We start from the raw sequence: 16,067 nt of genomic DNA, 5'->3' as shown, positions 1-16,067 counted from the left end.
CGGATTGCTAGAGACTAGCCGGCTTCTCACAGCCACCCCTAAGACACCTGCCTTAACCCCAAGGATGGAACAATCAGGTATCAAAGGAACTATTGCCTCGGTCAGCTTGGCACAGGCTGAGAGGCGAGATGCTGCTGCTGCTGCCTTTTCTGCACTCTCTCCAGCAGACACAGCCAGGACCCAGCGCTCATGTACGTGAAACCAACCAATCCCTTCTTCACTCAGGCATTATTCCCAGAAGACGGCTCGAGTCCCACTTCACTGTTTCTCCCTCCCCTCCCCTCCTCTCCCCTCCCCTCCCCTCCCCTCCCTTCTCTTCCCTTCCCTTCTTTTTAGAGATAGGGTCTTGCTATGTTGACCAGGGTAGTCTCAAACTCCTGGCCTCAGCAATCCTCCTGCCTCAGCCTCCCAAAGTGCTAGGATTACAGAAGCGAGCCCCCACACGTGGCCCCACTTCACTATTACTTTCATCACTTCTACAGTCAGAGTCTTGGAAGTGTCTGGAAACACCCGGCAAAGGCAAGTGGTGAACGACCTTCCTGAGGCCTCTGGCCACCCATGACTCCATCTAGCCACTCATGCCTCCATGACTTTTCTTGCTCTGGGCCCCAACATCTCAAGGTAGTTTGGGTCTCATACCTTAACAAGGCAGTGCTGGTGACATTAACTGGAACTCTGCCAGGCCAGTAAGCCAGTGCCGGGACCCGGTGCCCTCCTTCCCAGGTCGTCTGCTTGGCTGGACTTCCCCCTGTGAGAGGAGGGGAGGCAGCTGGTTCATCCATGGTGATAACTCGAGACTTCTTTTCAGCTAAGAGCTAGTCTCTGGGAGAACCCCTCTCTGAGTTTCCAATAACCCCAACAAAGGAATGACTTTTTTTGGTAACCAGCTATTTCCCTCAACTAGCTAGTATCTTTCAAAATATGCTTTTTATTTTACTGGACTTCAGATGTAAAAAGTCGCCTCACTCTACTGAATCACCTCATTTTATTTTCTTCACGAGACCTTCCCCACTGTAAATTATTTTTTCATTTATTGATTTGCTTGTTGTGTGTCTCAACACCATGAGACTTCATCAGTCTCATGCACCTAAGACATAGTGGGGCTTAACAAATCTTCATTGAGTAAGTGAATTTCTCTTCCTGGTGATCATAATGTGACTGTCTGTTTAGGATGAAGAAATACAACTATTAAAGAAGAGAGAAAGAAGGAAACTTCTGCAGCTATTTGATCTGCTCAACGTCCAAGAACCGATCTGGCATGGATTTTATGGCTTTATTTTGTTTTGCTTTGCTTTGTTTTTCCTTGAATTAATGAGTTGTTCTGATGTTATGGAGACAGTGTCAGTAATAGCTCCAATCTCTTGCCTCCTGGGGGAGGTAAGAACCAACTACGTGCAATCTATGAATTTCCACTTTGGTTATTAAAGGAATTATTTTTGTAACCATTAAGTCAAAAGTGACCACCAGTATAATGATGGCTAGCGGGCTGGAAGAGATGAGGTCATGTTTGATGGAAACATCCTGAATACATGTTGGGTTGCATTAGCCACGGCCATCCCACCACCCCCACACACACCCCACCCTCATCCTGGTTGAGCCAAGGGCCAAGGATCCCACAAAGTTAGCGTGTGCACAGCCTTTCCAAGGCAAGTGCTGTGTGTGGCTCACACACACTGTGGTCATGCAATTTCCCTTTGTTTGGCTGGTGTGAATAATCAAAGCAATTATGTGGGGAGGAGTGTGGGGAGGAACAAGATGAAGGCTTCTGTCGCCCTGTACTAGCACTGTTGCAAATGGAACCTTTGATGTCCCTGGCCCAGCACACCACACGGGAAATGCTCAGCATTCTTAGGACTCTTTCATAATCAGCTTTGGAGTCCCTCAAGTTTTGAAGTAAGAAACAAAACACAAAATAACTTACGTCCTATGGACTGTTTATGTTTAAGGGTGTGGGGTTCAAAAATCCAATTGGAGTCTCTGCAGGCTGAATGAGACGCTCTTTGATCTAGCCCAGCATTTCTCAAATACATCCTTCCTATCGAGAGCCGCGTCTCCCATAAATACATATAGCTCCCTCCAATTTATTCACGCACTTGGAACAAAGAATCCAGAACTCTAGCAAGCATAAAACGCATTTCCACGTGGCTTTGGAATGTATGACTTATGCGTCAGCTTAGGGCCAAAGGGCAGGGAGGAAGCATCCGCTCAAAGGCATGTGCCAGGGCTTTGTGGATACTTCCACCCCCGTGGGGGGATCTTTGTGGAAGCTTGGGGTATGGGTGGGTGAAAACGGGGAGCCTGTTTATCTGCATGTCCTTGGTGTACACTATTCAATAGTCTTGCTTAACCTTTGAGGCCAGATGCTAAGGAAAGATCAAGGCTGTAGTTCCAGGAAACAAGCCATTAGCTCTATCGGTCAACCAGAAGGCACTGGGGTGGGCAATGGCACCAGGGTTGAACACAGGATTTGGTCTCTGCCTCCAGGATGTTTCCAGAAGGGTAAACTGACCTTTAATTAATAAATTTGTTAATCGGTCTTCACCACTAGGGATTCTTCTCGTTTGCCACAACCTTTTGTGTTGCTCTCTTGTAGGTGACTGACTTTCCTAATACTCTCTTCAGAAAAAACGTTTCAATGTGCTTGTCTTATTTCAGCAAAGGATTGAAAGCTGGAGGGGTTTGGAGGAATCCAGCTAGTTATAAAACAGGCGTAGTCAACAAAGCAGACAATCTCCTTGCAAAAGATTCAGGAATTAGGAGAAAGAAAAGATCGGCTGAGAGAAGCCCCTTAGTGTAGCCACTTAAGGAGCAATCCCCTCTTTCTGTTGTAGAGACTAGTTGGCTAGTGCAGGCTACACCCTGGGTTCTGGCTCTAACAGGAAGACACAATTATATATGCCAGCCACGCAAATGATCACAGGTCCACAGACCTTGTACTCTAAAGGGATTTATCTTAAAAGGGTCTAGAGTGTGAACAAGCAATTGTAAAATATTTATGTATCACCGACAACGCAGATACTGTCTTGCTATAAATCTCAACTTCTCACTGGTACTGCTAGGAGTGGACAAAACTTACAAAGATCTGACTGGCATTCTATTGGCCCCTAGGGTTGTGTACTCTAATTATGAGATGCATATGCTTATATCAAACAGGCGTGTTGTGTTTTATCTGCACCAGCAAAGGCTAAATTCTAGGATAGCTACTCCTGATCCCCCAATATTCTTCAGTAATACCTGCTCCCACTAATGGATAGTTATTCTAAGTTAAACGTAATACTAATAACAACAACAATAACATCTCCTATTTATTGAGCCCTTACTAAGAACCAAGTTAAGTGCTCCTCAGCATGATACATGCTTCCTGGCATTATCTCATTGAATCCTTATGACAACCTCTCAAGTTAGCCACTATTGTCCCCATTTTTCAGATGGGGAAACCAAAGCTCAGAGAGGCTAAGTAATTTGCCCCCAAGTCACATAGCTAGAAAATGATGGAGCCAGCCGGGTGCAGTGGCTCATGCCTGTAATCCCAGCACTTTGGGAGGCTGAGGTGGGCGGATCACGAGGTCAGGAGTTCGAGACCAGCCTGTCTAACATGGTGAAACCCCATCTCTACTAAAAATACAAAAATTAGCCAGGCCTGGTGGTGTATGCCTGTAATCCCAGCTACTCAGGAGGCTGAGGCAGGAGAATCACTTGAACCTGGGAGGCGAAGGTTGCAGTGAGCCAAAATTGAGCCACTTCACTCCAGCCTGAGTGACAGAGTGAGACTTTGTCAAAAAAAAAAAAAAAAAGGAAAGAAAGAAAATGATAGAGCCAAGATCTTAACGCCGGTCTGACTACACAGCCAGCACCCTCACTCACTAAACCTAGGGCAGTGGTTCCATTTTGAATATGTATTAGAATCACTGGGGAGCTCTTAAAAAATACCCATGCCAAAGTCTCTTTCCCAGAGATTGTGATTTAATCGGCCTGCAGTGAGGCTCTGACATCAATATCTTCTAAAACTCTCCTGGGGATTTAGTGTGGAGAGCACTCATTCCCAGGGAAGGAGGGCAAGGGGCAAGATCGGGAAGAGAACACAGCACATTTCAAAGTTAAATGTAGCTAATAGTCATCGTCACCGCAGGCTTTCTGTTGCCCACGTCTTTATACCTCTATGCCATAGCATCATAAATATGACCTTATAAGTCACAGTAAGTAAGAACAATAGATAATCCATAAATGAAACTTCTGATCACTTTTCAATTTCAAACACTATTCATTCATTTAGATAAGCCTCCATACTTTGATCAGGCACTGGCACATTAAAAGTGTTAGTTGCCTTCGGCTTTCTGTCGAGAAATGCATGTCTTATGGCCATGAGAATGCATTTCTACGCACTTGTGGTTACTTGTGACTCTAATTAAAGCAGAACCTCTTAAAGCAATAAATATTTAGCCACAGCAACCAAAATATAAACAAAACCATGATTCATGAATTTGCTTATTTGTGCTTCTCTGGTTACGGAAGTGAAGTGGCATTTTATGATGCATCAAGACAGGGGCAGGCCGGGGAAGACTCACCACTGCCCACGCGGAGGAACAGTGGTCTTTCTTGGCTGGGACCCAAGGGCCATATTTCACTGAGTCAGAAAAGCAATGCAGCGAACAAGGAAATTCGCAAATTTCTCCACACAAAAGAATCACCAGAAGAGATCTCATCTAAGACATGGATTTCTGGGTCCTATTCCCAGGAATTCTAATTTAATCAGTCTGGGGTGGGGCTCTGATTCTAGGTAATTCTGATGTCAGTGGTCTGAAAACCAGAGTTGAAGAAGTATTCAAGGAGTAATTAGGACGATGCCTTTGGGGAGGGCAGGTCTCCAGTGCCACCCCTGCCAACCAAGTGGCCTTGGGCAGAATTCATATCCTCCCTCCGTCTCAATCATCTCAGCTAGGAAGCAGGGAAATGATTGCACAGTTGACCCTTGAATTACACAAGAGTTAGGGCACTGACTCCCAAGCAGTTGAAAATCTGGGCATGACCTTTGACTCTCCCCAGACTTAACTACTAATAGCCTTAGGTTGACCAGGAAGCCATACCAATAACATAAACATTTAATTAAGACACATTTAGTATGTTATATGTATTATATACTGTAGACTTAACAATAAAATGAGCTAGAGAAAAGAAAATGTTAGTAAGAAAATCCTGGCCAGGCACAGTAGCTCAAACCTGTAATCCCACCACTTTGGGAGGCCAAGGCAGGAGGATGGCTTGGGCCCAGGAGTCCAAGACCAGACTGGGCAACATAGTGAGACCCGTGTCTCTACAAAATAAAGAAAGAAAAGAAAGAAGGAAAGAAAGAAAGAAAGAAAGGAAAGAGAAAGAAAGAAAGAAAGAAAGAGAGAGAGAAAGAAAGAAAGAAAGAAAGAAAGAAAGAAAGAAAGAAAGAAAGAAAGAAAGAAAGAAAGAAAGAAAGAAAGAAAGAAAGAAAGAAAGAATTAGCTAAGTGTGGTAGTCCCAGCTACTTGGGAGTCCTAGCTGGTAGTCCAAGTTACTTGGGAGGCTGAGGGTGGGAGGATCGCTTGAGCCCAGGAGGTTGAGGCAGCAGTAAGCTCTGATTACATCACTGCCCTCTAGCCTGGGCAACACAGCAAGACTCTGTCAAAAAAAAAAGAGTAAAGAAAGAAAGAGAGAAAGAGAGAAAGGAAGGAAGAAGGAAGGAGGAAGGAAGGAAGAAGGAAGGAAGAAGGAAGGAAGGAGGAAGGAAGGAAGCAAGGAAAAAGAAAATTGGATGACAGACAAAATATATTTTCTATTCATTAAGTGGAAGTGGATCATCATAAGGGGCTTCATCCTCGTTGTCTTCACGCTGAGTAGGCTAAGGAAGAGAAGGAGGAGGAGGAGGAGAGGTTGGTCTTGCTGTCTCAGGGGTGGCAGCGGCAGAAGAAAATTCATGTATTAAGTGGACCCACGCAGTTCAAATCCGTGTCGCTCCAGGGTCAGTTGTATTTATCTCACAGGGTTGTGGGAACAGTTATATAAGATAGCGTACATAAAGCTTTAAGCAAGGTACTTTTGCATAATGCCTGCCAGAGAAGTGCCAACCAAATTACCTGTAGGGAGAAAATAGCAGAGATCACAACCTCCGACAGTTTGGTTTGGCAGGCATAGTGTTTTTCTTTTAATTAATGCTGAATGTCATTCGACAGGGTCCTCTCTCCAGTTTATTGAATTCCTAACACTGCCCATGACTGACAAAAACAAACATGTGTTCCTTTATATCACCTGCCTGGCCCACAAAGGCATTAGCATTTGTGACTGAGTAGAGGGCCTGTTCTGAGGAGTGCACATTCTAATAACCTTCTAAAGAAGCAGGCTTTCAGCCCAGTGCAGTGGCTCGCACTTGTAACACCAGCACTCTGGGAGGCCGATGCAAGGAAGATCACTTGAAGCCAGGAGTTCGAAACCAGCCTGGGCAACAAGCAAGACCCCTCTGCCCCATCTCTGTAAAAAAATAAATAAATAAATAAATAAAATTTTTTAAAAAATCGTAATGTTCCAGGCATGGTGGCACACACCTGCAGTCTCCCAGCTACTAAGCTACTAGGGAGACTGAAGCAGGAGGATTGCTTGAGCCCAGGAGGTCAAGGCTGCAGTGAGCCATGACCACACCACTACACTGCAGCCCGGGCAACAGAGTGAGACCCTGTCTCTATAAAAATAAAATAAAGAAGCAGGCTTTGTTTCTAAGTGTAGTATGTCCCCTTGCCAAGGATGCCTACAGTGTACTCGTTTTCTAGAAACACAGGGCAGCCTGGCCTCTATTCAGACCCAGGACTCCGGCTGGCCTGGGGTGGCCCTGAGTATGGGATGAGGACATTCCACCAAGCCTGGTGGCCAAAGGCCCAGAAAGAGACACTGTTTGACTTCCTCTAGGTCCCTATCAGCAGGCCCTGTCCCCAGCCAGGGCCAACAGCCAGAGTCCCTTATCCCTTGCTCTGTCACCTCACAGCACCTCTGACTTTTCCCCGCCCCACCCCCTACCCCAAACTAGACAGAAGGCCCAGGATGCAGAGACTGCTTCCCAGTGGGAAAGGTTATGCAACAACCTGATAGCATCAAATTACAAACAACCAAGGTCTCCTAGGAGCCTGGATGCCAAATTCAACAGAATGTTTCCTCATCACCAAGGGGGAGGAAGGAACAGTTCTGCTCTTCAAATAAAACAAGAAAAGATTTTCCAGACAGAGGAGCAGTCAGTTAGGGGAAAAACAAGGTGTTGGTTCTGTCCTGGGTAGGAAACAGATCTGGCATGGAGAAGGGAAGGCGGCTGCTGGGAGAGCCAGGCCTCCTGGACCAGGCTGTGGACTCAGAGACAGCAGGAGTGTCTAACTCGTGCCCTTCTTCTTCGGGAGAAGGCAGGGCTGCTTTGCTCTGCCCCCGCCCCAGTTCCGTTTCTCCTCGCCCCTGCAGGGCACAAGCCAAGTGGAGCATTCTCAGTCCACGCGCACGGGGTGAAAAGATGACTCCAGGAGACGCTGCCTCATCCCATCAGCTGAGCTGGGCAGCTCGGCCAGGAAAGGAAAGGGAAGACAAGCAGGGGGGCCTGGGGGCCCTGAGAACAGGGGAAGACAGCACGTGGCCTGACGCAGCAGCCTGGCTTCAGGGAGAAAGTTGCACGACTCCGGGTACTGTTTGTCCTACTCCGTTGCGAAAACATTGACTGCCTTCTCTCTTTCATCTGCTCTTGAGTCTGGCCCCCATACAGTGAGCCGTGCAGACATCCCATTGAGGGGGAACTGGGTGAGGAGGAGCAGGTGACCAGAGGGACCCCAGCCCCCTTGACTCACAGGACATGGCCACCCGCCGAGCAGGGCGCTGCCTGGCTTCCCAGAGCCCCAGCAGCATTCCAGGCAGAGAGGAAGAAGGAGGCTGTGGAATAGTTAGTAGACAGGAAGCTGCTTTGGAGAATGAGGAAGAAGAAGTATTTACCCCCAGGCAGCAGCCTTTCAGGCAAAGTTCACTTTCAGACTCCCCAGAAAAGAAGGGAATGGCATCCAGCCCCAGCCCGATCATGAATTCAAGTGCTGTCACCCACCGATCCCACATCAAGCCGCAGAGTTAGTGGGAAGGCCTCGCCCCAAAAAAGAACGTTATCTTGAGGTACCTGAAATTCAGCTTCAGAACAAAGTTTCCCAAGAGATCCTGAACACTTTTAAAGTTATCTGTACGTGATTTAAGTTGCCTGATCCTTTTGTGGGGCAATCTTTTTCAGGGTGTTTGCCAATCCCCTTCTAATGCTTCTATGGGTGGGGTCCCGCCAGGTTGTTTCAGCCAGGAATGAAGAAATTGAGTCTAATGGGGGTTATCATTAGAGGCCAGGCGCAAGGCTGGGAGCCTCCTGGGCAGTATCCCCACTGATTCTCCCAACAGTCCATGGAGAATGGTCCACAACCCCACCTAATGAGAAGAGGATGCTAAGCCCTGAGCTGAGTCAAGATTCAAGCCCAGCCTGAGCCTCCAAACCCTCATCTGCCTCCCACAGATGTAGAAAGATTCAGACTATTGCAAGGGCTAAAGACTTTTCCTTGACAATTACTAGGTTCAAAGAGCAAGTTAGGATTTTCCGGGTGGCTGAGCAGTCAGGTATAACAAGGTGTGCGTGAGAGCAGTCACGTGACTTGGAGAATGAGCCAGTGATGGTCAGAGGATGTGGACCCCTCCATTGCTGGCTGGCCTCGGGGATGCCTTCCATTCTCCTTGGCCTCAGTTTCCTCATTTGTCCAATAAGGTGGTTGGAATAAAGATCGCTGAGGTCGGCCAGGCATGGTGGCTTACGCCTGTAATCCCAGCACTTTGGGAGGCTGAGGAGGGCAGATCACCAGAGGTCAGGAGTTCAAGACCAGCCTGGCCGACATGGTAAAACCCCGTCGCTACTAAAAATACCAGACATGGTGGCGGGTGTGGTGGTGCACGTCTGTAATCCTAGCTACTCAGGAGGCTGAAGCAGGAGAATCGCTTGAACCTGGAAGGTGGAGTTTGCAGTGAGCTGAGATCGCACCACTGCACTCCAGCCTGGGCGACAGAGCAAGACTTTGTCTCAAAAAAATAAATAAATAAAGGTGACTGAGGTCTTTTCCAACTTTGGCGTTCTTTGAACTTGGAGATATTCCTGGAGATTTTGTCACTGGCTTCTCTCATTGGTCATTTTGGATCAGTGGAAATGAGGCTGGTACTTGCCCTTCTCCTTGTTCTCAGCTCCCCTGATATAAGAGAGATCTTTAAAAAAAAATTGAATAGTATGCTGGAGGGGGAGTGGGAAATGGTGAGCAACTGTTTAAAGGATATGGGGTTAAATATATATATATATTTTAAAAGCTAGGCATAGGCCAGGTGCAGTGGCTCACACCTGTAATCCCAACATTTTGGGAGGCTAAGGTGGGAAGATTGCTTGAGCCCAGGAGTTTCAGACCAGCCTAGGCAACATAGCAAGACCCCGTCTCTATAAAAAAAATTTTTAAAGGTAAAGAAAAATTAGTTGGGTATGGTGGTGCATGCCTGTGGTCCCAGCTACTTGGGAGGCTGAGGTGGGAGGATTGCTTGAATCCAGGAGGTTGAGGCTGCAGTGAGCTGTAATGATGCCACTGCACTCCAGCCTGGGCAACAGAGCAAGACCCTATCTCAGAAAAAAAAAAATGCAGGGGGCGCAGTGGCACACTTCTGTAGTCCAAGGTACTCAGGAGAATGAGGTGGGGGGATCCCTTGAGCTCAGGAGTTTGAGGCTGCAATGAGCTATGATCACACCATTGCACTCCAGCCTGGGGGACAGAGCAAGACTGTATCTCTAAAAGATTAATAAATAAATTAATTAAAGGATATAGGGTTTTCTTTTGGGGGTGATAAAAGTGTTTTGGAACTAGACAGACGTGGTCGTTGCACAACATTGGGAAGGTGCTAAGTGCTACTTAACTGAACAATTTAAAATGTTAATTTTATGTGATGTAAATTTCACCTCTATATTTAACATTAAATAATGTCCCTTCCACTCTTAAAATCTTCCCATGGTTCCACATTTCCTTAGAATAAAAGCCAAACTGAAAAGATCGTTGAACACTGGCCCCGTCTCTCGCTATTCTCCTTGGTCGCCACAAACTCCAGACTCACAGACACAGGGGCAGCTCCAGGGAGTGCCTCCTACTCCCTGATGTTCCCACCCCGCCCAGGCTGCTGCCCTCGCCCAGAGCCTCTTCTCCTGCCAATCCCTGGCTGTCTCCTACTCATTCTTCAAAATGCAAACCACTCCCAGGGAAGCCTATTTGCTACCCAATATGGTAGCCACTAGCCACATATGGCTACTGAGCCCTGGAAGTCTGGCTGGTGTAACCAAGGAACTGAATTTTAATTGAATTTTATTAATTTTAATTTAAATAGCCATATGTGGCTAGTGCCTGACATACCAGACTGTGTAGCTCTAGACAGGTAGTTCTCAAATTTTAACCTGCATTATCTCCCAAAGGACTTATTCAAACACAGATTCCTGGGACCCATCCCGAGTGTTTCTGATTCTTTTGGCCCGGGGTGAAGCCCTAAAATTTGTACTGTTAACAATTTCTCAGGTGGTGCTAATGATGCTGGTTAGGGACCACATTTTGATAACCATTGGTCTCAAGTTGAAAGTTCTACACTCAGATGATTCTAGACTCATGGTCTAGATGTAGATGTTCTGGACCGGTGGTTCTCAAAGTTCGGTCCCTGGACCAGCCACATCAGTGTCACCTAGGAGCGCCTTAGAAATGCAAAACTCCCATCAGCAACCCAGCCCTCTTGGGTCAGAACTGTATGCTAGCAAGATCCCCAGGGGACTGTCTGCACATTAAAATCAAAGAAACACTATTCTAGACTGTCATTTCTTGCGGTCGGGGCTTTGTCGATCTTTGTAGCACCAGCACTGAGCATAGTTCCTGGCACACAGTAGGTGCTCAACAAATAGGAAGAATAGAAAACAGTAGGCACTCAACGAATGCTTGCAGGAGGAAGGAAGGAAAGGAGACATGGAGGTTGCCCAGCTAGTAAATGTATTTTTATTTTTTTATTTTTCTGTTTTCTTTCTGTTTTCTTTTCTTTTTTTTTTTTTTTTTTTTGAGTCTCACTCTGTTGCCCAGGCTGGAGTGCAGTGGTGCAATCTTGGCTCACTGCAACCTCCTCCACCTCCCAGGTTCAAGTGATTCTCCTGCCTCAGCCTCCCGAGTAGCTGGGATTACAGGTGCCCGCCACCATACCTGGTTAATTTTTGTATTTTTAGTACAGACGGGGTTTCATCATGTTGGCCAGACTGGTCTTGAACTCCTGACCTCAAGCTATCTTCTTGCCTCAGCCTCCCAAAGTGCTAGGACTACAGGCATGAGCCACTGCACCTGGCCAGCTAGTAAATGTATTTCTCATCATTCCCTCAAAGAATGGGGTCCCAGTCCACATCCTTAAGCCTGACTCACTATTTCAAAACTGCCTCATAAAGAGAGAAGAGATCAATAAGGCAAGTCCTCAGATAGGAGATCAGTAGGTCAATTCTTCTCCCCATGGAGAAGCCACTTACTTATAGATCCTTCCCCCTACAGCCATGGTCTCCACACCTTCTGGACTTTTAGCCTTGGGGCTTCTGACACCAGGCTATTCTAGGCTTTCTAACTGAACACTGAAGATGACAGCCTGGCCCAAGGGTGTCCCAGGTACAGAAAGGAGGAATTGTAATCAGCTAATGCAACAAATCACTCCCATTTATGCTGTATTTCTCTAGGCTCTTTTTTTTTTTTTTTTTTTTTTTTTTTTGGAGACGGAGTCTCACTCTGTCACCCAGGCTGGAGTGCAGTGTGGCGCAATCTCAGCTCACTGCAAGCTCCGCCTCCCTGGTTCACGCCATTCTCCTGCCTCAGCCTCCTGAGTAGCTGGGACTACAGGCACCCGCCACCATGCCCGGCTAATTTTTTGTATTTTTAGTAGAGACGGGGTTTCACCATGTTAGTCAGGATGGTCTCGATCTCCTGAACTCGTGATCTGCCTGCCTCGGCCTCCCAAAGTGCTGAGATTACAGGCGTGAGCCACTGCGCCCGGCTGGCTCCTGTTTCTTGACACACCTCCATTCACCTCCAGTCCTCCTTAGCATCTTCTCTTGACCCAACTCTCCAGAAATCACAAACTAAAGCACAGCATTTTTGAACTGAAGAGGATCAAAAAGATCTATACATATATAGAGAGAGAGAGAGAGTGAGAGTGAGAAACACCAATACTCCAAGAGATAAAATAATCTGGTCACTGAGAAGGTTAGTGGGAGGTGGTACTCAGCTCTCCTGACCCCGTCTCAAATTTCCAGACACAAGATATGGCCACAGTCCTGCAGCCACTTGCTCCTAAAGTTCTCAAGATATCTGATCCAAGGGACACCAGGTTAAAATTGAAAAATAGGTCGGGCATGGTGGCTCACGCCTGTAATCCCGGCACTTTGGGAGGCCAAGGTGGGTGGATCACCTGAGGTCAGAAGTTCAAGACCAGCCTGGCCAACATGGAGAAACCCGTCTCAACTAAAAATACAAAATCAGCCAGGTGTGGTGGCGGGTGCCTGTAATTGCAGCTACTAGGAAGGCTGAGGCAGGAGAATCACTTGAACCCAGGAGGCGGAGGTTGCAGTGAGCCGAGATCGTGCCATTGCACTCCAGCCTGGGGAATAAGAATGAAACTCCATCTCAAAAAAAAAAAATTGAAAAATAAAAATGATCATGGCCGGGCACGATGGCTCAAGTCTGTAATCCCAGCACTTTGGGAGGCCGAGGTGGGTGGATCGCTTGAGGTCAGGAATTCAAAACCAACCTGGCCAACATGGTGAAACCCCGTCTTTACTAAAAATACAAAAACAAAAACAAACAAAAAATTAGCTGAGCGTGGTGGCACACACCTGTAATCCCAGCTACTTGAGAGGCTGAGGTAGGAGAATCACTTGAGCCCAGGAAGTGGAAGTTGCAGTGAGCCAAGATCGTGCCACTGCACTCCAGCCTGGGTGACAGAGTGGGACTCTGTCTCAAAAAAAAAAAAAAAAAAAAAAAATCAGCATTTCCTTCTCTGCACCAGAATCGAGGTGCACAATGCTTCAGTCTCTAGGTAACTACAATTATCCTGCCAGACTAATACGATGATGGGAGTGCTAGTGAAGACCACCTGGAGACAGCTGAGGGCCGTAGGTCAGGATTGAGTTTGACAGCAGGGAAAACAGCCTGATACGGTTTGGCTCTGCGTCCCCACCCAAATCTCACGACGAATTGTAATCCCCAGTATTGGAGGAGGGGCCTGGTGGAAGGCGACTGGGTCATGAGATCGGATTTCCCCTTTGCTGTTCTCACGATGGTGAGTGAATTCTCATCAGCCTTGGCTGTTTAAAAGTGTGTGGCACCTTCCCCTTCACTCTCTTCCTCCTGCTCCAAACATGTAGGACATACACGCTTCCCCTTCGCCTTCTGCCATGATTGTAAGTTTCCTGAGGCCTCCCTAGCCATGCTTCCTGTACAGCCTGCAGAACTGTGAGTCAATTAAACCTCTTTTCTCTATAAATTACCCTGTGTCAGGTAGTTCTTTATAGCAATGTGAGTTTATTTTGTCTCTTGGAGTATTGGTGTTTCGATAGATAGATAGATAGATGACAGATAGACAGATAGATAGAACAGGCAGACAGACAGAGAGACAGATAGATAGACAGAACAGGCAGACAGACAGACAGACAGATAGACCTTTTTGGTTCTCTCTAATTCAAGAATGGTGCGATTGTGTGTATTAGTCTGTGGACTAATACACAGTCCCAGATCTAAAATTCTGCCCCACATATCCCTCAATGAGGGTAAACTTGCCAGGTCCACCGCTGAACCCCTTGGACACATGATTATTTTTATATAATAAAATCATACTTTACATATTGTTCCATATTGGAACCTGCTTTATTCATTAAAAAATATTTCATGTAAATGTTTCCAAGTCAATAAATATGAATTATTTTAGTGGTTGTTATTCCTTTTAATGGAGGTATAATAATTTCTTTAAGCACTACCTTCTTACTAGACACTTGAGTTATGTCCAACTATGAAAAAAAATTTAACTGCAATAAGCATCCTTTTTCCTATGTCATTGAGCATGTGCCTAATTATTTCCTTAAGACAAGCTCTTATAGGAGGAATTGATGAATCAAATGATACGCGTATTTTTCAAGCATTTGGTCCATATGTCAAATTGTCCCCAGCATGGCTGCAGTCTCAGAAAGTGAGGTCCTTGTGACAAAGCTCTCCCAGAGCAGATGGGAGCTGAGTTGGAAGTTGAGAGATGTTGAAATAGAGACAGAGGCAGCTGTGAGAAGCAGTATGGTACAGCAGGGCGAGTACCAACTTTAACTTCAGTGGAAAACCTGGCTCCCTCCTCACAAACTGTGTGACATGAGCAAATTACTTACCCTCTCTGAGCCTCTCTCTTTTTTTTTTTTTTTTTTTTTTGAGATGGAGTCTCGCAGTCTCGCCCAGGCTGGAGTGCAGTGGCGCGATCTCGGCTCACTGCAAGCTCCGCCTCCTGGGTTCACGCCATTCTCCTGCCTCAGCCTCCCGAGTAGCTGGGACTACAGGCACCCGCCACCACGCCCGGCTAATTTTTTGTATTTTTAGTAGAGACGGGGTTTCACCGTGTTAGCCAGGATGGTCTCCATCTCCTGACCTTGTGATCCGCCCGCCTCGGCCTCCCAAAGTGCTGGGATTACAGGCGTGAGCCACCGCGCCCGGCCTAGCCTCTCTTTTTCTTCATCTGTAAATGGAGCTATGACTGCTGGAGACAATGTACATTAAAAACCTTGCACAGTTGTGCACTAAATATTTTTTGAATGGATGAAATAAATTAATGGTTAGATGGATGGAGGGATGAATTTTTAAAAAGGAAGGAGGAAGAGCAAGGGAACGGGATGAAAGTAAAGACAAAGCACATTTGTTGGAATGTTCGTAGACTGGCTTGTTGGGTGGAGGGCTGGTCGCCTTTGGGAAGTTCTAGGAGGAAAGGAGAGACAGGGATGGTCCAAACTGAGCAGTCGTTTTCTCCATCACTACTTGTTCCTTCTTCTCTGGGTGCTGGTGGCTGGTGAGCAAATGTGTCCCTGTTTCACGATAATGACCCTAAGGCCCAGATATAAGTTGTCCCCCACCCAGAGGCAGAATCCCACACCCCAGCCTGGGCTCAGCATTGCAATGGGATCCACCAACCCCAGCTGAGCCCCTTACCTCGACGAGTTTGCCACCATCCAGTGAAGGGACCCACACTGCCCGCTAGCTCACACTTCTGAGCCCATGGGCCATTGTCTCCTAGAAACCAGAAAAAGCATAATGGTCACCAGGCTGGTTGGACACTTGCGCTGACCCTCCCACTCTGGCCCTATATCCCCGTGCAGAGCAGGAACTACATAGAAAAAGGACTTATAAAGACAAACATGGGCCTAGTGCAGTGGCTCACGCTTGTAATCCAGCACTTTGGGAGGCGGAGGCAAGCAGATCGCTTGAGGTCAGGAGTTCCAGACCAGCCTGGCCGACATGGTGAAACCCCTTCTCTACTAAAAATACAAAAATTAGCCAGGCGTGGTGGTGGGCACCTATAATCCCAGCTACTCTGGAGGCTGAGGTGCAAAAAATGCTTGAGCCCAGGAGGTGGAGGTTGCAGTGACCTGAGATCGTGCCACTGCACTCCAGCCTGGGTGATGGAGCGAGGCTCCATCTAAAAAAATAAATAAATATAAATAAATAAATAAAGACAAATATGATTCCCATCCATGAAGAACAACCCTTGATATGAGACGTGTCTCTACTGGGCTTTCAGAGACAGGTGGCCTTTTCCTGCCCCAACCCAGTCCCATCGTGAGCCTCTTGCCTTCCTTGCCTTGCCTCCTCTTCCTTCCTCTTTCCTCCCTTGCCTTTTTGTAAGATTTCAGCAATCTCATTGCCACTGTCATCAGCTTCAGCCCAGCAACTGTTTATTGAGCATCTGTTATGCACCCAGTGTTTCACATACATCATCTC

The 16,067-nt window shown here is 46.9% G+C and overlaps 1 protein-coding gene across 5 annotated transcripts in view; it reads right to left on the bottom strand.

The window, feature by feature from the left end:
* Nucleotides 1–16,067, bottom strand: part of ARSG (arylsulfatase G) — a 151,002-nt gene that overhangs the window by 29,315 nt on the left and 105,620 nt on the right. For all 5 annotated transcript variants that reach the window (XM_063718916.1, XM_024234748.3, XM_054537311.2 and 2 more), the window contains exons 8-9: nucleotides 15,279–15,359; nucleotides 640–748 (exon numbers count right to left, since the gene is read on the bottom strand). In XM_063718916.1, the coding sequence (XP_063574986.1) occupies nucleotides 640–748; nucleotides 15,279–15,359 (190 nt within the window). The remainder of the gene's footprint in view (nucleotides 1–639; nucleotides 749–15,278; nucleotides 15,360–16,067) is intronic.

This window comes from Pongo abelii, chromosome 19 (genome assembly GCF_028885655.2).
Source record: "Pongo abelii isolate AG06213 chromosome 19, NHGRI_mPonAbe1-v2.0_pri, whole genome shotgun sequence".
Taxonomy (NCBI): Eukaryota; Metazoa; Chordata; class Mammalia; order Primates; family Hominidae; genus Pongo; species Pongo abelii.
The sequence above is the reverse complement of the archived record's forward strand: the minus strand, read 5'-3'. Positions and strand labels throughout refer to the sequence as shown.